Here is a 21,953-nt window from a genome sequence, read left to right on the forward strand (position 1 = left end):
GTGAGGGTGGGATTAGTTTGGGGGTAGATACAGTACTATGGCGAGAGAGTGAGCCAGTGAGATTAGTTTGGGAATTGATACAGTACTATGGGGAGAGAGTGAGGTAGTGGGATTAGCTTGGGGATAGATACAGTACTAAGGGGAGAGAGTGAGCCAGTGGGATTAGTTTGGGGATAGATTCAGTACTATGGGGAGAGAGTGAGGCAGTGGGATTAGTTTGGGGATTGATACAGTACTAAGGGGAGGAAGTGAGGCAGTGGGATTAGTTTGGGGATAGATACAGTACTAAGGGGAGAGAGTGAGGGTGGGATTAGTTTGGGGATTGAAACAGTACTAAGGGGAGAGAGTGAGGGTGGGATTAGTTTGGGGATAGATACAGTACTAAGGGGAGAGAGTGAGGGTGGGATTAGTTTGGGGATTGAAACAGTACTGAGGGGAAAGAGTGAGGGTGGGATTAGTTTGGGGATTGTTGAAGGAATGGCCTGCAGGGTTTAATAACCTTTCCTGATGATAGTAGACGTCTCAAATCTGAGCAATGTCTAGTACTTCTCTGCTGTCCCATCCTTGCCAGCTAGTGCAGCATTGTGACACTTAGTGCAGCTGTTTAGTCTGGGAAGCATTTTCTGGGACGTTGTTGATGTGAGAGAAGCCTTTCTGCCCCTGCTGCCCCATTTTAAACTGCTGTCAGTGAGCCGATTGCGGGTGTGTCTAATACCTGCCCCTTTTTTTCCCTCAGTGTCAAGAGGCAGCGATGGAAGGAATGAAGGCCTGTATGACCTTTTACCCCCGGGCCTGTGGATCTCTCCGGGTAAGGGATTCCATGGTCTTTCAGGTGTCATCCTGTTACAGGCAGCTGATCGCTTACCCCGGTTACACTGGCAAAGTGACCCACACTCAGATTGGCCAATTTAGTTCTACAGTTACGTTGCTATAGCAGGCCAGCCTTGTGCCACTCTCAAGAGAAATGCTTAATCGCACACCCTCCTCAGGAATAAGGGAGTCCTTGGACAGAACCATTTGGCTCCTGAGCCAGGTTTGTCACTGTGTAACCCTGGCATGTAGTACTGGTGGGGACAGGACTGTTAGTGTAAAACCCTGGGATACAGTACTGGGTGGGACTGGTCTTTTACTGTATAACAAAGGGGTCTGTATTTGTGGGAGCAGGTCTGTCACTGTGTAACACTGGGGTACAGCATTGGTGGGTTGCAGTGAGTCTCTACCAATTCATTGCTATATCATGGGGTAAGGGAGTATTTGAAGAGTCGGAGAAGTATCTGCAAATCATTGAAAAGTAGCTTTGCTTCCTCCAATAGGGCAAGCTGGCTGCTTACTTCCTCAGTAAACTAGACGCCGGGAGTCCCCACATCCAAGAGGTAAGTGCACCTTTCGAAGGTGAGATTTAATCTTACATTGAAACGTTTACTGAGACTTGCACGCTCAGGTGGAAAGGCCCCGTGTACTGGCAGAGATTTTATTGTTGGTGGGAGAGGTCCCTGTACATCTCCGGCATCCACTATTCACTGTTCTATATTGCTTGTGCTTTTGTCTTTCGACTTGCAAACAGACCTGGACACTGCCCGTATGTGGATAGGAATGCTTTGCAGGGATATGGGGAACAAGCAGAAGATAGGCCATATGTAACAGAGCTGGTGCAGGTTTGATGGGCCAAATGGCATCACGCTGCTGTGAAGTGGCTTTGAATGTATTAAGGACATGAAGGTCACCCGACCTTTGACCATCTTGCTCCATTTCGTATGATGAAGACGGATCTTCTACTTGATTCTGTCAGCCTGAGAATCCTCTCAAAATGTGACCCTGTCACTCCTGGAATTTCAGTCGATGCCCACCAGCATCCAGAGTTTTCCGGGGAAAGCAGTTTCGGGTTTCCACTCCTGTAGTCAAGGAAATGCTTCAAGTCACCACCCCTGAACGGCATGGCTTGCTTTTTAACAGTTGTCACCCAACATCTTGACCCTTCCACTCTTCCTAAGTCTACGTGGCAAGCTGTTTAGCACTGAAATGAGGACAAATACCATCGTCCACACAGCAGGGAGTATAAGAACATAAGAAATAGGAGCAGGAGTAGGTCATATGACCCCTCGAGCCCACTCTGCCGTTCACTAAGATCGCAGCTGATCGTTTCACGGACTAAGATCCACTCACCCACCCGTTAACTCCTTTCCTGTTCAAAAATTTATCTATCTTTGCCTTAAAAGCATTCAGTGAGGTAGCCTTAGCTGTTTCACTGGGCTTGGAATTCTCCAGATTCGCAACCCTTTGGGTGAAGAAGTTCCTCCACAATGCAGTCCTAAATCTGTTCCCCCTTGTTTTGAGGCTATGCCCCCTAGTTCTACTTTCACCTGCCGGTGGAAACAGCCTCCCTGCTTCTATCTTATCTATTTCCTTCGCTATATTATATATTTCTGTAAGATCCCCTCCCTCACTCTTCTAAATTCAAACGAGTACAGTCCCAGTCTACTTAATCTGTCCTCCATAAGCCAACCCTCTCAACTCTGGAATCAAATTAGTGAACCTCCTCTGCAGCCCCTCCAGTGCCAGCATATCTTTCCTCAAGCAAGGAGACTGAAACTGTACACAGTACTCCAGGTATGGCCTCACAAGCACCCTGTACAGCTGCGGCATAACCTGTGGAATTCTCTGCCACAGAAAGCGGTTGAGGTCAAAATATTGAACATTTTAGTGTCATACAATATAGAAACAGGCCCTTTGGCCTCCGGTGTCTGCTCTGACCAGCCTCCAAACTACACTCATCCCATTTACTGGGTCCATAGCCAACTATGCCTTGGCATTTTAAACGCTCATCCTTCTTAAATATTGAGAGAGTACCTGCCTCCATCATCCAGTCAGGCAACGAGTTTCATATTTCTGGCATGAAAAGGAATTTTCCTCAGCTCTCTTCTAGATCGCGTTTTCCTCAGCTTAAACCAGTGCCCTCAGGTCTGCCTTGATGATAAGATCCTCGTGCTGTCTACACCTCTCATAATTTCATATACACACCTCCCCGCCGACCAAAAATTTAGAAGGCACTTAAATGACTACAAGAATAGGAAGGGATATGGACCAAATGCTGGCAAATGGGACTCCGTTAAGTTAGGAGTGAGGGTGAGGTTCTCAGAGATTGAGATGGAATAGGTCAGATGGCCTCTTCCTGTGCTGTGTAGCACCTGACTAATCCCAATCTGTCTGTCCCTCCCTCTTCACCTCCCCCCCCCCCCCCCCCACCTCTCTCTCTCTCTCTCTCCCCCTCTCTCCAGCTGGCCTGCCAGTGCTACGTGTTGCTGCCAGGGCTCGGCGCTGGGTTTGCCCAGGGAATGAAGTACATGGAATCCTGGGCACAGCAGCTGCACTGCCTCCTCGCGACCCTGCACAGCCTGGTGAAGCAGCTGTACGAAGGGGCAGAAGCCGGTGAGGGCAAACAAAGTGAACAAGTCTGGCGCGTTCGCCGTCGCGTGGCATCGCTTCAACGAGTGGGCATAAATTTGGCAGTGGTAGGCAGGCGAGCCAAAAGCTGCTTTATTTTTGTCTGGCACAGACACGACGGGCTGCAGGGTCCCGCTCTGTGCTGTGCTGCCCCTAAAGTGCAGGCAAGTGTGAGGTTGTGCACTGTGGCAGGAAGAAGAGCAGGCTAATACATAAATGTAGAGAAACTGCATAACGCAGTGGTAAAATGGTGTCTGGGTGTTCCTTGTATATGAATGACGAGTCCACAGGCGGCTACAGCAATTCATTAGGCTGGCAAATGAGATATTGGCCTTTATAACCAGGGAAATGGAGTAAATAAGTCATTGTTGCTCCAACTATACAGAACGTTGGTGAGACTGCACCGGGAGTATTGTGTGCAGTTTTGTCTCCTTATTTAAGGACCCTTATTTATAGATCTGTCTAAAATCAGATGCTGGAGATCTGAAATAAAAAGCAGAAAGTGCTGCGGAAACTCAGGCCTCGCAGCTTCGGTGGGGAGAGAGAAACAGAGTCAGCTTTACAAGTCAGACAGGACAGCTTCTGCTGCTTGGAAGCAGTTTCAGAGAGCATTCTCAGGAAAGAGTCTTCAGGTGAAGACGTTGTTTTACCAGCAGAAGGCAGGGCCTGGGAGTTTAGAGAGATGAGGGTGCCCGTGTCCAAGAGTTGTAAGATTTTGCGTGGTTTTGACCTGGGATGCAGGTGGTCAGAGATTGTCCAGTAGCAGATCCTGAAAGTAAGCAGTGTTGGTGGGCATGAGTTCAAAATCTGCCCCTGAGATTCGGAAGGATGGTAATGGAGGAAACGAGGGGGGTGCTTTTGAGTTCTGAAAATCCTGGTGGAAGAAACAGTCATTCCCCAGTGTAGGAGGTAGAGAACAGAATACTGTGCATCCCGGCACCAAATTGCAATTTGTATTTTATCTGTACTTCTGCGGGGAGAGGCTGAAGTTACGTGAAGGAATGTGGAAAAGCCCTGAATTATAGCAGAGGTGTGTCAGAGGTCAGAATTCTTCAAAATGACAGGGGATTTTTGATGTTACAGGCTTTCGATAAGAGGAGGTAGGGGGTAAGGAGAATCTGTGTCCAGGACCAGGGATGTCGCAGGTCAATGAGAAAGGAGAAGAACGAGAGTTTGATTTAATAAGCAAGTTGTTGCGATCTGGAACGAAGTGCCTGTAAAGGTGATAAAAGCCCATTTTAAAAAAGAATGATAGAATCATAGAGTCACACAGCACAGAAACAGACTCTTCAGTCCAACCAGTCTATGCCGACCTTTATCTCAAACTGAACTACTCCCACTTGCCTGAACTTGACCTTCCAAACATTTCTTATTCATATGCTCACTTAAATTTCTTATAAATATTGTATCTGTACCCGCCCTACCGCTTACTGTGAAACTTATTCTGCACATGAACCACTGTGTTTAAAAAAAAAGTTGCCCCTCAAGTCTTTTCTATATCTTTCTCCTCTCACCTCTCAACTTCCTACATGCCAGTGAGAAAAGCCCCAGGGCTGTTCAGCCTCTCCCCATAGATCAAACCCTCCATTCCTGGCAGCATCCTGGTAAGTCTCTTCTGAACGCCCTTGAGCTTAATAATATCCGTCCCGTAACAAGTTGATCAGAACTGGACACTGTACTCCAGAAGAGGTTGCGTTAACACCTTGTACTCAAAGGTTTGAGCTATGAAGACAAGCACGTTAAACGGCTTCTTAATCCCCCTGTCGACCTGTGGTGCAAATTTCAAAGAATTAGGTACCTCAACCCCGAGGTGTCTCTTCTACAACACCACCCAAGGCCCTACTTATAATTCTGTAAGTCCTGCCCTTGTTTGTTTTACCAAAATGCAATACTCTGTATTTATCCAAATGAAACTCCATCTGCCACTCCTCAGCCCATTGACCTAATTGATCAGATCTCTTTGTAGTATTAGATAATCTTCACTGTCCACTAAGATCTCTTTGTAATCTTGAATAAACTTTCACTGCCTCCTGCACCACCAGTTACAAAATCTTAATAGATACTCAAAGGGAACAAGAAAGTGTCAGGGCTCCAGGGACGTACCATTTTGTGCCGTTTCTTTGTACAGAGTCAGTGCGGAGGTCTGTAGATTAATTCTCGTTGACTCTTGTCTGCCGCAGACCCGGTTCGGTACGAAGGCCCAGGTGTCATGCTGCCCCTGCCTGAGCTGAACGATGGAGATCCCTTCCACGTGCTGCGGTTGAGGCAACGATTCTCCGCCCTGAGCAAGTGCCTCTCGCTGCTCCTCAGGTACGGCCGACATTCTGTCCCCTCGCTGCCTCATTTAGCTACTGCCTGCCGTCGTGTATGTTGCAGCCTGGCCCAATTTGCTTTCCTCCCCCATACATCAATCGTTTGGCAAGTGAGCGCAGTGTGCCCACCCTACAGGCGTCTCTGCCTTGTTCATCTGAGTGCGCGTGTTCCAGCGGGTCCCAGCTTCCTTCGCTCCAGGCCCTGAGTGATTCGGACCACTCAAGAATTTCTCCACGCTCGATGATGCTTTCTGACGTGCAGTCATTCTCTAACCCGGTGGGTAGTCACCTTTACCGCTGTAAACGCACATGGACATTGACTAGGTAGAAACAAGTTGAGTGTTGCCACAGCAAAACACCGTCCCATGCCCCTGCACCACCCCCCCCCCCCAACAAAACACTCTCAATCGCAACAGGCCAGCAAGACAGCACACCCTTAATCCCAGAACAAAACTCCAGAAATCCCTGGAGAAACTCAGATCCGGCAGTGTCTGTGGAGAGCAGAATGAGAGTTAATGTTTTGAGTCCCCAGTGCACTCTTCAGAGCTCCACTAGTTTTCCTCTGGATTTGGGCTGGGACCCGGGCCCCAGACTCTGGAGAGAGCTGAGCTGCGTTTGCAGAGATGGAGGCAAGACTTCGGCAGTAGGGACCGCAAGAGCCTTGTTCTCATCGCGGGGCAGGGAGGGGGACCGTGAGCGTGACTGCAAACAGCAACAATTTGCACTTACATAGCCTTCCGAGCTATCATCCAGGACAGCCATTGTCAGGCCAAATGAGCCACTAAGCTACCTAAGGAGATGCCAAACCTTGGTGTCACAATTAAGAGATTTCAAAGTCCCGCATGTGTAGATCTATAGGATTCTTCCCGTTAACGGGGATCCAGGTGGTTATGGGCCATTGGGTGCCGGGTTGAAACTAATCCCCACCGCTGCATGTTTGAGTAATTTCCATCATTGCATAACAATCTTAGTTTCTCCCCAATGAATTTGCTGCCCACGCTCTCCACTGGCCAGCTGCTGAGCTCTGACTCTCCCTTGCATTGCAGTTCGAACTTCCCTGTGCCTGTGAAATTGCCAGTGCAGGACGTCCTAAATTTGGTTTGTCGGATCCTGAACATCAGCGCCAAGAACATGGTAAGGAAAGCCTTGCACCCCACCTCTGGCAGGGAGGCCGTTCCTTAGCTCGAGGATCCCCGAAGCTGTTCCCGAGATCTGCTACGGTCTCGTCCTGGATGCACCTCGGGCTCTCTGTCGCTGCCAGTCCCCGCGAGCGCGACAGGCCTGCAGGGGGCCAGTCCCCGTGAGCGCGACAGGCCTGCAGGGGGCCAGTCCCCGCGAGCGCGACAGGCCTGCAAGGCGGGGGGGGGGGGGGGGTGGTCAGCAAACACCAGACAGGAAAGCAGTTTCTGAGCAAAAATCTTGAATCCAGAGCTAAGCCATCGGGGGCACAAAGGAAGAGAGCAGGAGGGGAATCGGATGACCAGCCGTGATCCTATTGAGCAGTGAAACAGGTTCAAGAGACTGCCTCTTGCTCCTATGTTTCATTTGCGACTGATGCTGGCTAGGCCACCGTTTATTGCCCAGTGGGCAGTTAAGAGTCAACCACATTGACTGTGGGCCTGTGGTCACATGTTGGACCAAGGCACTTTCCTTCCCCAAAGAGCATTAGTGAACCAGATGGGTTTTCTCTCCACCAATCGACTGGTGGTCATCATTGGATTCTTAATTCCAGATTTTATTTTAACTGAATTCAAATTCCACCATCTGCTGTGACAGGCTTCGAACCAAGGGCTCCGGAGTGTTTCCTGGGCCTCTGGGTCAACCGTCTAGTGATAATACCACTAGGCCAGCACTGCCTATTACTTTTCACGCTGACATTAATCGTTTTGACTGAAGTTCTTTAGGGTGCTGGGGGGCAAGCAGGACTGAGTTGGATGATCAGCCATGTTGAATGCGGAGTGGGATCGATGGGCCGAATGGCCTCCTCCAGCCCCTAGTTCTGGTGTTTCTATGATCCGTTGGTGCCGTTATTGGAGGAAACTGCGAATCTCCTTGCCCCAATGCTGCTGAACCTAGGCAGTTAGGGAAGGACAGTAAATGTTGGCCTAGCCAGCGACACCTATATCCCACAAATAAGTAGTTGTAAAATTAGAAGTTAAACACTGAATAACTGAATCTCATTCTACTGTCTGCACCACAAACTTCAACGCTACTGGTGATGTGTTCCCTGTACGTGTGGCTACTTTAGTCGACATGCGGAGACACCCCTGCAGCAGGTGGAACTTGAACCCAGGAGAGTCGAACAGCTCGGGAACAGACCCTTCGGTCCAACCAGCCTGTGTCGTCCAGAATCCCAAACTAAACTAGTCCCATCTGCCCGCGCTTGACCCATAGCCCTCCAAACCTTAGGGTCTAGGCCCGAAACGTCAGCTTTTGTGCTCCTGAGATGCTGCTTGGCCTGCTGTGTTCATCCAGCCCCACATTTTATTATCTTGGGCCCTCCAAACCTTTCCTATTCATGTACTTACCCACCGCCTCCTCTGGCCAGAATCAAAATTAAAAACCTTAAACTACTGAAATATGTTGACGATAATAAAGTTGTGTGACACAGACGTGGGTACACTGCCATTCTGCCCATGACCCTACACCTATTTAGCCTGTAAATTGACATGATCGTTGCCTCTGTCCCGGTTAGTTTGATTCGGCTGTCCCTGCCAACTAGACAGTGATACTGGGTTCATGGCCTGACAGTCGAATGTCCCCTTAATTTTTATGGAATTAATCAACTGACCCCAAATCTTTTATAGAATCAGTGCAGAAAGAGGCCATTCAGCCCATTGAGTCTGCACCGACCCTATGAGGAGCATCCCACCCAGATCCCCCCCACCCCCATCCTGTCCCTCTAACCCTGCATTTCCCATGGCTAACCGACCCCGCCTGCACATCCCTGGGCACCAGGGGTCAATGTCCCACGGCCAATCCACTCTAACCTGCACGGCGTTTGACTGTGGGAGGAAACCAGAGGGTGTACAGAGCATTTACAGCACAGGCCATTCAGCTCGAAGGAGCGGTGTTGGGTTAACAAGCCTCCACACCCATCCACCTCCCATTCTAAACAATCTGACTCAGCCGGCGTGACTTTCTGTCCCTTTCCCCCACACCCACTCATTTAGTTTATTTTCTTTTTAAATACGTTTATAGCATGTGCTTCAATGACAAGCCCCATTTGCTCCCGATGCATTCGGGAAAGATTAGGTTCTTCTGCGGAATTTTAATCTTCAATCTGCTGAAGTTCTTGAACTTTGTAAAGCAAGGGTGTGTTAAGCGTAAGATTTAAGTGCTTAAATGGACATTTCTACAGAAGTAAGCACAGAATCTCGTGGCCCAGTTGCAGATCTCAAGTGTAACGTGAAAGAGTTCTGAACCCGGTAACTACGATTAATCCAAATTTGCTTTACAAAGAGGCAGTTTATAGACATTTCCATTAGTTTCTCCTGGTACATTGTAAACCACATTGTTCTACTTTACATAAAAGCTTAAACACTTACTTAGCACAAAGAATAAAAGAAATTACAGGACAGGAACAGGCCCTTCGGCCCTCCAAGCCTGCGCTGATCCAGTTCCTCGAGCTAAACCTGTCGCCTATTTTCCAAGGATTTGTATTCCTCTGCTTCCTGCCCATTCATGTATCTGTAACAGTACATCTTAAACGGCACTATCGTGCCCGCCTCTAGCACCTCTGCTGGCAACGCAGTCCAGGCACCCACCACCCTCTGCGTAAAGAACTTTCCACGCACATCTCCCTTAAACTTTTCCCCTCTCACCTTGAAATCGTGACCCCCTAGTAATTGACTCCCTCAGTCTGGGGGAAAAACCTTCTTGCTATTCACCCTGTCTATACCTCTCATGATTTTGTAGGCCTCAATCAGGTTCCCCCCCGCCCCCCCACCCCATCAACCTCTGTCTTTCTAATGTAAATAATCCTCATCTACTCAACCTCTCTTCATAGTGCCTTCCATACCAGGCAACATCCTGGTGAACCTCCTCTGCACCCTGTCCAAAGCATCCACATCCTTTTGGTAATGCGGCGACCAGAACTGTACGCAGAATTCCAAACGTGGTCGAACCAAAGTCCTATACAACTGTAACATGACCTGCCAACTCTTGTACTCAATATCCCAGCCGATGAATGAAAGCATGCCGTATGCTGCCTTCACCGCTCTATTGACCTACGTTGCCACCTTCAGGTTACAATGGACCTGAACACCCAGATCTCTCAGTGCATCAATTTTCCCCAGGGCTTTTCCGTTTACCACATAGTTCACTCTTGAATTGGATTTAAGGAGAATTTTAAATGCTTGGGAATTGACATCTTGTTGAGAAAGGGAGACATGTTGCTGAAGCTTTGTCTTGCTCTCATGATGACAAATGCAAGAACTCCACATTTCACACGTTTTAAATGTGTATATTGTTGAGAGTTTGAAATTTGTTGTCCCCACCAGTGCAAGACTAAAAGCTCCAGCCCAATGTAGCTGCTCAGCAATAATCCTGGGGAATTTGTTTCTCCGATCCCTTAGCTACTTTCATTTTTGTCTTTTGCGAGTTATTTCCCCGCAGACTGGAATGGCTTCCTCTCTTAGCCATTGCTACACCTTTTGAAATGTTTCAAGAAGTTTTTTGGAGCAATCTGCCTGCAATTCACCTCCTTGGTCTTGCCATGGTAGCCCTTCCGCTCATCGTGCCATTACCGCGATTAGATTTGCTTGCGCTTTTGCTAATCTCATGCCCTGCATGCTGTCGTGAAATATGACTTTCGCCCTCTCTGGTGTGGTTTTAAATAGCTTTCCTTCATCCTTGGTTGCAGAGCTGGATAGGTGAAGGACCGCTGAAGATGCTAGTCCTGCCGGCAATCCACTGTGACGCGCTAGAAATTCTCTCAGCACTCATCACTGTGTAAGTGTACCACCGTTCACCCTCTTGCCCTTCTCCTGTTTATAGAAAACCCTCCCCCAACCTCCCCCAGTCATCCCGAGGTTAGCTTTCTGGGACGGTCTCAATCTGACTGTCAAAAGAGAATTTGGATTCCTATCTTGAAGAACTCAGCGGGCAGGGGAATGGGGGCAACTGCCTTGAGTTTGCAGAGCGGTTGCACAAACCAGGCAGAGGCATGGTCCTGTTTTTAACTGTCCTGAGACCAGTCCCGACTCCTGCTCAGTGTACAAGTTCAGAGAGATTTTTCGAGGCACAAATTACCGTCAAAATACTGACGTTGATGGGGAATGTTTTGGATAGCTGTATGTACAGTAAACTTTCATATAACCGGCAAAAGTTACTTACCTCAAATACTGGAAGATGACTGTGTTATTATCATGTTCCCCGAGTAGTCAGCCAAGGGTGTGAGTGAGATGGCCTCTGCTGGTCAGTTTTATTTAAGGCAGTCAGATATTGATCAGCTGGGCCAGTGGGCTGAGGAGTGGCAGATGGAGTTTAACTTTGATATATGTGAGGTGCTGCATTTTGCTAAGACAAACCAGGGCAGCACTTATACACTTAATGACAGGGCCCTGGGCAGTGTTATAGAACAAAGAGAGATCTAAGGGGTACAGGTTCATAGCTCCTTGGAAGTGGAGTCACAGGTAGACCGGGTGACAAAGAAGGCTTTTTCAGCATGCTTGCTTTCATCGATTGGACGTGAAGTACAGGAGTTGGGATGTCTTGTCGCTGCTGTACAGTACATTTGCAGCACTGTGTGCAGTTCTGGTCAGCCTGCTATGGAGAGGAGGATGTTAAACCAGAAAGCGTGCAGAAAAACCTTCACTTGTTTGCTGCCTGGACTGGAAGGCTTGAGTTACAAGGAAACATTGGATAAGCTGGGACTTTTTTGCCATGGAGCATAGGAGGCTGAGGGGCTGACTTTACAGAGGTCCACAAAATCATGAGAAGGTATATAGCCAACAGCTCTCTTCTCCCCGACGCCCCCCCACCGTCCCCATGGTAGGGGAATCTAAAACCAGAAGGAATAGAATTAAGGGGAGAGAAAAGGGTATTCTTTTCGCACAGCGGGGTTGCGAGTGTCTGGAGCAGGCTGCCAATGATAGTGGTGGAAGTGAGTTCAGCTTTGTCATTTTGGACAGGTTACGAGATTGGGATTGATATGGACCAAACGCAGGCAAACAGGACCAGTTTAATTGTGAAAACTGCGTGGCACGGGCGAGTTCGGGCAAGGGGACTGTTTCTGTGCTGTAGAACTCTGGCTTTAAATGAATAATGCTGTAAATAAGGTTTAACAGTGATGGGAATACCCACTGCATTATGTTTCTAATGCTTCGCATGTGTTTTTACATTGATGATGTGGAGCTCTTGATCAACCAGGATGTTTAACCAGCCAACACACGGCTAATCTTGTAGGTGCTGGTTGATAAAATGCTTGCTGTTGTGTGTGTCAAATGCTGATGGTTTTCCTTAAATAGGACATAGCCTTTTTGGCTGATGGTTGTCTTCTCTCACCACCTTTGCAGCTGTGAATTATACAGTTCGATCACTTCTTGAGTTCAAAGAAGGGGGTTGTGTGATCCCCTGAACATGGTTCATGCAAAATTCACGTTTTTTTTTCCAGCTGTAAATGCCAATTAAATCAGCATTTCCGGGTAAATCAAGGAGCGGACATGGATGGTCGTTGGAAAAAAATCAAAGCTTTTTGTCCTGCCCTCGTCAGAACAGACGCAAGAATGCCACATTCCAAAGGGAACAACAATTAATACTGCACGAGAACAGGGTGTGGATTGGCTGGCAAGTGGCTCCCTTTGGAAATATGGTATTCCCACATCTGACCAAATTGTCATAGAATCCCTGCAGTGTGGAAGCAGGCCATTTGGCCCATTGACTCCACACCAACCCTACGAAGAGCATCCCACCCAGGCCGACCACCTTACTGTAACCCTGCATTTCCCGTGGCTAGCCCAACTGGCCTCCACATCCCTGGACACTAGGGGGCAATTTACCACAGCCAATTCACTTCACCTGCTCATCTTTGTACTGTGGGATGAAAGCAGTGCACTCGGAGGAAACCCACACAGACACAAGGTGCATACAAACTCCGCACAGAGAGTGCCTGAGAGTTGAATAGGACTAGGGCCCCTGGCACTGTGTGACAGCAGGGCTAATTAATGAGCCACCATGCTGTAGGCTGTTTTCTCTCCCCTACCACCTTCCGTGGGACATGGGCAGTGCTGGCAAAACCAGTACTTGTTACCCCCTCCCTGATTACCCCTTATCTGAGTGGTAGGACCATTTCAGTGGGCCTGGAGTCACGTGTAGGCCAGATTGGGATGAGGACAGCAGATTTCCACCCCTAAAGGGATTGGCGAGCGAGATGGGGTTTTACAGCAATTGATGACTGTTTCAGCAATAGCGACTGTGAAACTATCTTTCAATTCTAGAATTTAAAAATTGATTTTAAATTTCCCCCAGCTATTGGCATGGGATTTGAACTCCTTTCTCCGAGAGCGTTAACCTGGGCCGCTGGATTTTTAGCCTAGTGTCATCCCATAATACCATCATCTGCCGCCTTTAGTGCAAGGTATAAAGCTTGAACAGCTTACTAAATTAATCTTTCAGAAATACCAGAGTTCCTTACTGTCCAGCCACCAATCCTAGGGAACGGAGAAGCTTTTGAAGGTTGGACCCTTGCATTGTGCACAGAATGCAACTCAAATCGAACTTCTGTTACCATTCTGTCAAACCCCATTTCTAGAGAGGGGTGTGCTGACCTTGGAGAGGGTTGCAAGAAAGTTGATAAGATTGATCCCACGGTGGCTCAGTGGTTAGCACTGCTGCCTCACAGCGCCAGGGACCCGGGCTCAAATTCCACCCTCGGGGTGACTGTGTGGAGTTTACACTTTCTCCCCACGTCTGCGTGGGTTTCCTCTCACAGTCCAAAGGGGTGCAGGTTAGGCTGGATTGCCCTATTGTGTCCAGGGATGTGCAGGCTAGGTGAGTTAGCCGTGGGAAATGCAGGGTCACGGGGATAGAGTAGAGGGTGGGTCTGGGTAGGATGCTGTTCGAAGGGTTGGTGTGGACTCGATGGGGCCAAATGGCCAGCTTCTACACTGTAGGGGTTCGATGATAAAGGGCTTGTCATGTGAGAGCAATTGAGGATTCTGGATCTCCATGGATTTTAGAAGGATGTGGGGGTGATCTGATTGAAACTTAAAGGATACTGAGAGGCTTGGATAGAGAGAACGTGCAGAAGATGTTTCCATTAGTAGGAGAGACTAGGACCCAGGGGCACAGCATCAGAGTGAAGGGACAACCCTCTGGAACTAGAATGAGGAGGAATTTCTTCAACCAGAGGGTGATGATTCTGTGGAACTCATTGCTGCAGAGGGCTGGGTGTCTTTAAGATAGAGACAGGTTCTTGATTAGTCGGGGGGTGGGGGGCGCGGATCAAGGGTTATGGGGAAAGAGCAGGAGAATGGAATTGAGAAGCGCATCAGCCAAGATTGAATGGTGGAACAAACCCGATGGGCTGAGTGGCCTAATTCTGCTCCTGTATCTCATTGTGGCACTTGCTGTTTGGTGTCAGTCGGTCAGTGTTGAAAATGATGCCCCCGGGTGTGAACGTGTCGTGTTTTGCATCGACAGGAGCAGGAAGCATTTGGTCCGCTTTGCCGACGTCATCTGCAGGCTCTTCCCGCAGGTCCTGACGGCCTGGAGCGCTTCCCGGGAATCCGCCGTGCCCGGACAGGAGAGGGCCTACAGGTCAGTTGATAACGCCGAGTGACCGAAAGCAGGGCGTGCGCATCTGAAATCGGAGCGTAACTGGACCGTTTGTCTTGATCCATTCATGAGGTGAGGGCATCGCTGGCTGGGGCAGCATTTACTGCCCATCCCTAGGGCAGTTCAGAATCAGCCACATTGCTGTGGGTCTGGAGTCACGTGTCAGCTGAACCAGGTAAGGATGAGCGTTTCCTTCCCTGAAGGACATTAGTGAACCAGCAATCGATAATGGACTGACGGTCATCATTAGATCCTTAATTCCAGATATTTATTGAATTCAAATTTCACCAACTGCCACGGTGGGGATTCGAACCCGGGTTCTCCAGAGCGTTACTTGGGTCTCTGAGTCTAGCGATAATACCACTAGGAGATTGCCTCTGCCTCTAATTTGGTGCTCACAGCTGCTTTGTGTTTCAAGCTCCTTATTCCTGTCATTGAACCCGATCCCCCACCAATCACTGTTAGTTTCTTGTTGAAAGTACGAATCTATCTGCCTTATTTGCGTAGGAAAAAAGCTTCCATGGCTATCACAGCCTCCATTGCTTTTTGAGACAGCGTGCCAAACCTGCACAATCTTCTGACAGGAGTCATTTCCTCTTGTCACGGTGCTTAAAGGGACCCCATCCCACCCTGGTGTTCTGTGTTGACCCCCAAGAAGAAAACACTTTCTGTCTCACGCTTGGGTTTAATCCCATCAGCATGGGAAGACTCGTGCTGTCTCTTGTGCGCGTGCTCTCTTTTTCTCCTGCCACACCTGTCCCACCCTTTGCCAGTGGCACTCTGCTCTCTCATTGATCAAAAATCCCTACAGCTTAGCCTTGGATATATTCAGTGGCCCAACTTCCACTCACCAAAGCTTAAGGACCCTCTAGGAAAAGGTGCACCTCCTCGTCTCCATCTTAAATGGACAATCCCTTACTTTAGTGCTGAGCCCCTCGGAAACCTTGAGGCATCTACTCCGACAGCCACAGAGTTATACAGCGCGGAAAGAGACCTTTCAACCAGGCCAGTCTGTGCCAGCTGTAATCCCAAACTAAACCAGCCCCACTTGCTTGCTCCTGACTCATATCCCTCCAAACCTTTCCTATTCATGTGCTTATCTAAGAGTCTTTTAAACGTTGCAACTGTGCCCACATCCACCACTTCCTCAGGAAGTTCATTTGATATGAGAACCACCCTCTGTGTAAAAAAAAAAAAATTGCCCCTCGTGTTTTTTTAAATTTCTCTCCTTGCAACTTAAAAACTTGTTTCCCAGCCTTGAGATCCTCCACCAAAGATAAGGGACACCCACCGTTTAACTGTATCCATGTCCCTCATGATTTTGTAAACCTCTATAATGTCATCCCTTAACTTCCTACACACCAGGGAAAACCGTCCCAGTCCATCCAACTTTTCTTTATATCCCGAGCCTTCTATACGTGGCAACATGCTGGTAAATCTTTTCTGAACCCTCTCGAGCTTAATGATATCTTCGCTATAACAGTGACTAAAACTGGATACAGTACTCTCCCAATTCTACATGTTCCAATACAATCACCTGTTTTAAATGCCACTGTTATCTGTGCCTAACTTAGTGCGACTTCTTATAATGTGACAGCGGCCCATCACTGATGGGATTAAACTACAGCTTTTTAAAGAAATTCACTCATAGGATGTGTGTCGCTGGCTGGGCCCAGCATTTATTGCCCTGTCCCTAATCGCCCCTTGAGAAGGTGGGGGTGAGCTGCCTCCTTGAACCACTGCAGTCCCATGTGGGTGTAGGGACTCTCTCACACAGTGCCCTGAGGGAGGGAGTTAGCAGGATTTTGACCCAGCAACTCTGAAGCAACGGCCAATCTACTTCGAAGCCAGGATGGTGAGGGGCTCGGAGGGGAGCTTGCAGGGGGTTGGTGCTCCCGTTGAATTGGCTGCCCTTGTCTGTCAAGATGGTACAGGTCGTGGTTTTGGAAGGTGATCTGTGAGGATCTTGGGTCGGTTTCTGTTGTGCGTGTTGTAGACGGTACACAGTGAGTGCCAGGGGTGGGTTGGATAATGGATGTGGCCCCGTTTGAATGCCTTCTGGGTTGCCCTACTGGCCCCTGTCAGTTTTTTCGAAGTAAAAGCACGCAGTTTGGCAAGGGCACCTTGCCCACCACCTCCAGGGCCAGGCAGAAAGTGTGTCCCGTCTCCTCCCCCCCCAACCAGCGTCGTCCTGTGAGCAACGGGTGGGCAGGAGCTGACTGAAACGTGACCCCCTTGTCTGCTTGCAGCTCAGTGAGAGTCAAGGTCTACGAGGTGCTGGGGATGTGGCTGAAGGTCTGCGGGGCTTCCTCGGGCGTGCTGCAGGGGCCGTTCCACCACTGCGACGTCCTGCTGGCGAACCTGATCACAGACGTGACCCCGGTGCTGGACACTACCAAGGTAAGGGGGCGCAACTGTTTGGGGGCGTTGGGGAGAAGTGGTGAGGGAATCCGATGTTGCGCGGACCACATCCCACGTGGCTCCGGGTAGCAAGTGGGGAACCCAGATTGGGCGCTAGCCCCTCTCCATGGGAGGGAGAGGTCACAGCAGAGTACAAGGTGCCAAGAAACAAGCCTGTGTACATTTTTGTTTTTAAACAGCCTCGGTTCCGGGCCATTGGCTTTTTGACAGCCGCGCCCCTGCCGTTCCATTTTGCCCACTGGGCTTGCACCTCCACAGCGAAAGGCCATCCATCATCAACAGCACTTGGACTGAAAATCAAGCTTCCCCCGAAGCTATTCTCTCCCCCCAACCACCCACCCTCAGACACTCCCAGGACAGGGACAGCATGAGGTTAGATATTTATTCTCAGTGCTTCACTGCACTCCCCCCATTCCCACTCTGGCATTAGCACAAGGCATTAAAACAGGGTCATCCCTAGGCGTGGGGAGCATCATGGTATTGACTTTAAGCCTGTGGTCTTTTGGGAGGATTTGGAACTTCTCAACCTGACTTGCAATAGGGTCTCCAAACGGGATCCAGGAGGGAGGCAGGGTGCAGAGGTCAGTCGGCAAAACTGTGTTTCTCCCCCTCCTTTGCCATTAGGTTAGAGGCAGAGCTGGGGTGGGGGTGGAGGGGGGGGGGGAGAGGCCGAAGTTCAGAGGTCGTGGGGAGCAGACAAAACTGAGCAACTCAGCTTGACCGAGCGAGGCCTTGTGTTCACCCATCTTCCCCTCCCCACCCTCGCAGCTCCGGTCCACGAAGCCGATGGGGGACGGGAGCCAGCTATTCAACTACAGCAAGCACAGCAACAAAAGGCAGAAGCTGATGGATGTGGATGAGACAGTGGCCGTGCCAGGCCACAGGAAGCGGGATGCGACCGCTAACGGTGACGTCTGTCTGGCAGCGTTGAAAGGTACATGCACCATTACTTCTCTACCGCCTCCCTCCCACCCGCCCCCCCCAGGTCCTTGGTTGGTGGGGGGGGGGGGGGGGGCGCTTACGTGCACAAACTGGTGCTCCAAAGGCCTTGCTGCCTAATAAAACACATCCGGCGGGCAAAAAAAAGGCACGACCAGAGGCTCGCCGAGACGATTAAAGTGAGGGAAGGGAGCGGGCGCACTGGCAGCAGAGACGGGGGGCGGGGGGCGAGTGTTTTCCCCTCGCGGTGGACTCTACAAAGAGGGAATGCAATTTCTGAACCTCCCGTTTGAGAAGGAATCTCTTTTCTCGGAGGGCCTGTTAGAGTTTGGGATTCTTTTCCCCTCCCTCCGTCAGAGCGGGCTGGGCCCGCTGATATATTCTGGGCCAGGTGAAGGAGATGTTTCTGATCGTCAAGAGGGGTCGGGCCTCTGACAGGGAGAGGCTGCGCTTGGGTGAGCTGCGATCTTGTCAAGTGGCAGCGCAGGCTTCCTTCTCCAGACAGGCGCACACGCAGACTGGCAGGCCCACACGCGCGCGCACACACACACAGACCCCTTGCGCTGCGCTGGGACGTGTCCGGGGCTAGCACAGTGGTCGGCACTGCCGCCTCTTGGCACCGGGAACCCAGGGTCAATTCCACCCTCGGGCGCCTGTATCTGTGTGGAGTTTGCTCAGTCTCCCTGTGCCTGCGTGGGATTCTTCCGGGTTCTCAGGTTTCTTCTCACAGTTGGGCAGCTTAGGGTGGATGGCCATGGTAAATTGTCCCAAAGTGCCCAGGGATATGCAGGCTAGGTGTGTTGCCAATGGGAAATACAGGGTGGGTCTGAGTGGGATGCTCTTCAGAGGGATTCAATGGCCCAAAAGGCCTACTTCCGTGCTGTAGGAATTCTGTGATTCCATGTCCTCTGGTAGGATCCATAGGGAATCGAGGGGCGTTGCATTAAACTTATGAAGCCTAGGTTTTCTAAGAGTTGCATGAGAAATGAATGGGGTAGAATGGTGGAACAGGCTTGTGGGGCCGAATGGTCGGCTCCTGCCCCTGCCCCCGTGTGTTCTCATGCACAAGTTGAACCGAGCTTCCCATTTCCCAAACGTAACCCAGGGTCCGACAGGTTTGGGAGTGAGTCCAGGAGCTGGGTCAGAACCTGAAGGTGACAGAGGGGTGACATACCGGACTGCGCCTCCACCTCCCGCAGGGGCAATTAAAAATGGTGCCGAACTGCTATTGTTGCCCAAGGCGCACGCACGTACCTTTCGAAGCCGGGGCAGAGACAGACTCATTGTACAGCGGCCAGAAACGAGCAGGAGTGGAGTCCCAGGCAGCCGCGAGTTGGTCCCAACTGCAGCCACAGCGATGGTTAAAGTGTCCCCTCTGCATCTCTGGTGCTGCCCCAGTGCTACATAGAACAGTACAGGCCCTTCAGCCCATGATGTTGTGCCGACCTATCGTCCTACTAAGATCAGTTGATCAGTAAGATCAATTAGTCCCTGCCCTACCTGAGGTCTCTACCTTTTCTCACCTCAGTCTGCCATTGTTAAACTCTCTGTTCCTTTCTTTGTGTGTATTTTATCTAGTTTCCTCCCAACTTCATGCCTTTCGACTGCTCCTGCACTGTTGCACCATTCTGTGGGCAAGTGAGTTTCTCCCGAGCTGTCGGCTATTTCTTGATACCACCCCATGCAGAGTTTGCTCACTGGCGTTTCTTCCCCCCCCCCCCCAACCTTGGTTACACGCCCCTAAATCCAACTTTGATACCCCATTGTCTGGCAAGAATGGCAGCTGCGGCCGCGTTCTGCCGGCAGCCCAGGCGATGCCAACCTGATTGCCTGACCTCTCCCCTGCGTTCCCGTGGCTTTCTCCCTGACCGGGACGTGCCCTAATTCTCTGCTTTGTGTCTTCCTCTCCCCCACTACCACCCACCCCACCCACCCCACCCTGATGCAGTCTGCAGTGATCTGGTGCTGTCGTGCGGAAGCTTGCTGAAGGAGGAGATCCACAAGGTAAGTGCCACTTTCTGCACGTGCTCAGTCCTTGGCAACGCACAAGTTATGTGGACAGATGCGGTTGTGAAGGGAGCAGAGTTTAGAAGGTGCTGCTTAGTTTTCGTGTTGACTCTAGCATCAAACCCTAAGTATAAATCTTGAGTGTCACTCGATCAACGAACCAAACCGAGTGGACGATTACACTGACAACCAATTCTCAGATCATCAGACAGGCCTGCAATGGGGGTCCCTCACATTAAAGCCGATATAATAAGACCATAAGACAGAGGAGTGCAATTAAGGCCATTCGGCTCATCAACTCCACTCCTCCATTTAAATCATGGCTGATGGGCATTCCAACTCCACTTCCCTGCACTCTCCCCGTAGCCCTTGATTCCTTGTGAGATCAAGAATTTATTGATCTCTGCCTTGAAGGCTCCATGACAATGGATTCCACAGGCCCACCACTCTGGCTGAAGAAATGTCTCCTTATTTCCGTTTCAAATTTCATGTCTTCAGCAAGTGAAAGGAATATGTCCAGGCTTTTTGAGCCCTTTCTCTGAAGTAAGCGAGCGCATTTGGGACTTAGTTCCCCGGTGCAAGGCGGCAGCCAGTCAGCTCCCTGTGAAATTTGGTATTCTTGTGTGTGTCCTGGTGAGCACAGTGTGGCATGGTGGATCAGTGGTTCGCACTGCTGCCTCACAGCGCCAGGGACCCAGGCTCGATTCCACCCTTGGGTGACCGTCTGTGTGGGGTTTGCACATTCTCCCTGTGTCTGCGTGTGTTTCCTCCAGGTGCTCCGGTTTTCTCCCACAGCCCAAAGATGTGCAGGCTAGGGTGGTTTGGCTGTGCCAAGTGGCCCATGGTGCCCAGGGATGTGTGGGTTAGGTCGGGTCAGGGGGTAGGAATGAGGTGGTTCGAAATGAGATGCTCTTTGGAGGGTTGGTATGGACTTGATGGGCCGAATGGACTATTGCCACACTGCGAAGAGTCTTAGATTTCAATGTCGGTGTGTCATTGCTTTTCAGTGAAAACTGCGTTCATTCTAGTTTCTGTCTGCAAACTGTAACTTAAAAACAGCGAACACCACCTTGGGTTCTATGGAAGCTCCTCACGACAGGTTAGATATCTTTGGTACCCAGTAAACGGTGGGATACTGAGAAGCGTAGACCAGCAGATTGCTTGTCCAGAGATCCCTGCAGCTAGCTGACCAGTATCGAGGCCAAGGGAGCGCACACAGCATTAGCCGGGGGTCACATTGCAAGAGCGACGAGGTTACGCTGGAGCTGGATAAAACAGAAATGAGGTCACGGCTAGAGTGCCACAGTCTAGTTCTGGTCCTAGTGTTGCTAGGAACATGTTATGGGAGAGAGGGTGCAGAGGAGATTCACCGAAATGCTCACAGGCTGGAGCGTTTTAATTATGCAGTTGAGATTTCAATGGCTAGGGATGTTACTGCTGAAACAGAAGACTAATTGAGTTGTATAAAATCAGAAACTTGGATAGAGAGAATGCTTAGGAAGATCTGTTTTGTTGTAATTAAAGAGATGTCAACTTTGAGAAAGAGGCAGGCAGTTTCCAAGGGATTTGAGGGCTTTACAAGATGTGGCTTTTCGATGGATTTTTAAGATGGGTTAGTTCTGTTCTGCTTCTCTGGAAGACGGCTGTTGTACAGCCAGGCTGGATGGTCTGTCTCCCCTGTTGCGGGTTTCTCGGGTCAAAGTGCAGTCTTGTGGCTCAGCATGGAGGCCAGATTGGTGCACAGCAAGATCCCAAGGTCAGCCCTGTGAAAGATGCTGCAGAATCTTTGACTGCCACCTAGTGGCCTCATCTGTCACTGAACTGTTCCCACAATACAGCCTAAAACATAGAGCGTTACAGTGCAGTACAGGCCCTTCGGCCCTCGTTGTTGTGCCAACCTGTGAAACCAATCTGAAGCCCGTCTAACCTACACTATTCCATTGTCATCCATGTGTTTATCCAATGACCATTTAAATGCCCTTAGAGTTGGTGAGTCTACTACTGTTGCAGGCAGGGCATTCCACACCCTTACTACTCTCTAAGTAAAGAACCTAC

The 21,953-nt window shown here is 50.0% G+C and overlaps 1 protein-coding gene across 1 annotated transcript in view; it reads left to right on the forward strand.

The window, feature by feature from the left end:
* Positions 1 to 535: 535 nt before the first annotated feature.
* Positions 536 to 21,953, forward strand: part of pelp1 (proline, glutamate and leucine rich protein 1) — a 34,244-nt gene continuing 12,826 nt past the window's right edge. The window contains exons 1-11 of the mRNA XM_059642675.1: positions 536 to 574; positions 737 to 808; positions 1,314 to 1,373; positions 3,276 to 3,426; positions 5,622 to 5,751; positions 6,800 to 6,887; positions 10,618 to 10,706; positions 14,397 to 14,513; positions 16,781 to 16,931; positions 17,721 to 17,886; positions 19,840 to 19,895. Of these exons, the coding sequence (XP_059498658.1) occupies positions 536 to 574; positions 737 to 808; positions 1,314 to 1,373; positions 3,276 to 3,426; positions 5,622 to 5,751; positions 6,800 to 6,887; positions 10,618 to 10,706; positions 14,397 to 14,513; positions 16,781 to 16,931; positions 17,721 to 17,886; positions 19,840 to 19,895 (1,119 nt within the window). The remainder of the gene's footprint in view (positions 575 to 736; positions 809 to 1,313; positions 1,374 to 3,275; positions 3,427 to 5,621; positions 5,752 to 6,799; positions 6,888 to 10,617; positions 10,707 to 14,396; positions 14,514 to 16,780; positions 16,932 to 17,720; positions 17,887 to 19,839; positions 19,896 to 21,953) is intronic.

This window comes from Stegostoma tigrinum, chromosome 45, assembly GCF_030684315.1.
Source record: "Stegostoma tigrinum isolate sSteTig4 chromosome 45, sSteTig4.hap1, whole genome shotgun sequence".
Taxonomy (NCBI): domain Eukaryota; kingdom Metazoa; phylum Chordata; class Chondrichthyes; order Orectolobiformes; family Stegostomatidae; genus Stegostoma; species Stegostoma tigrinum.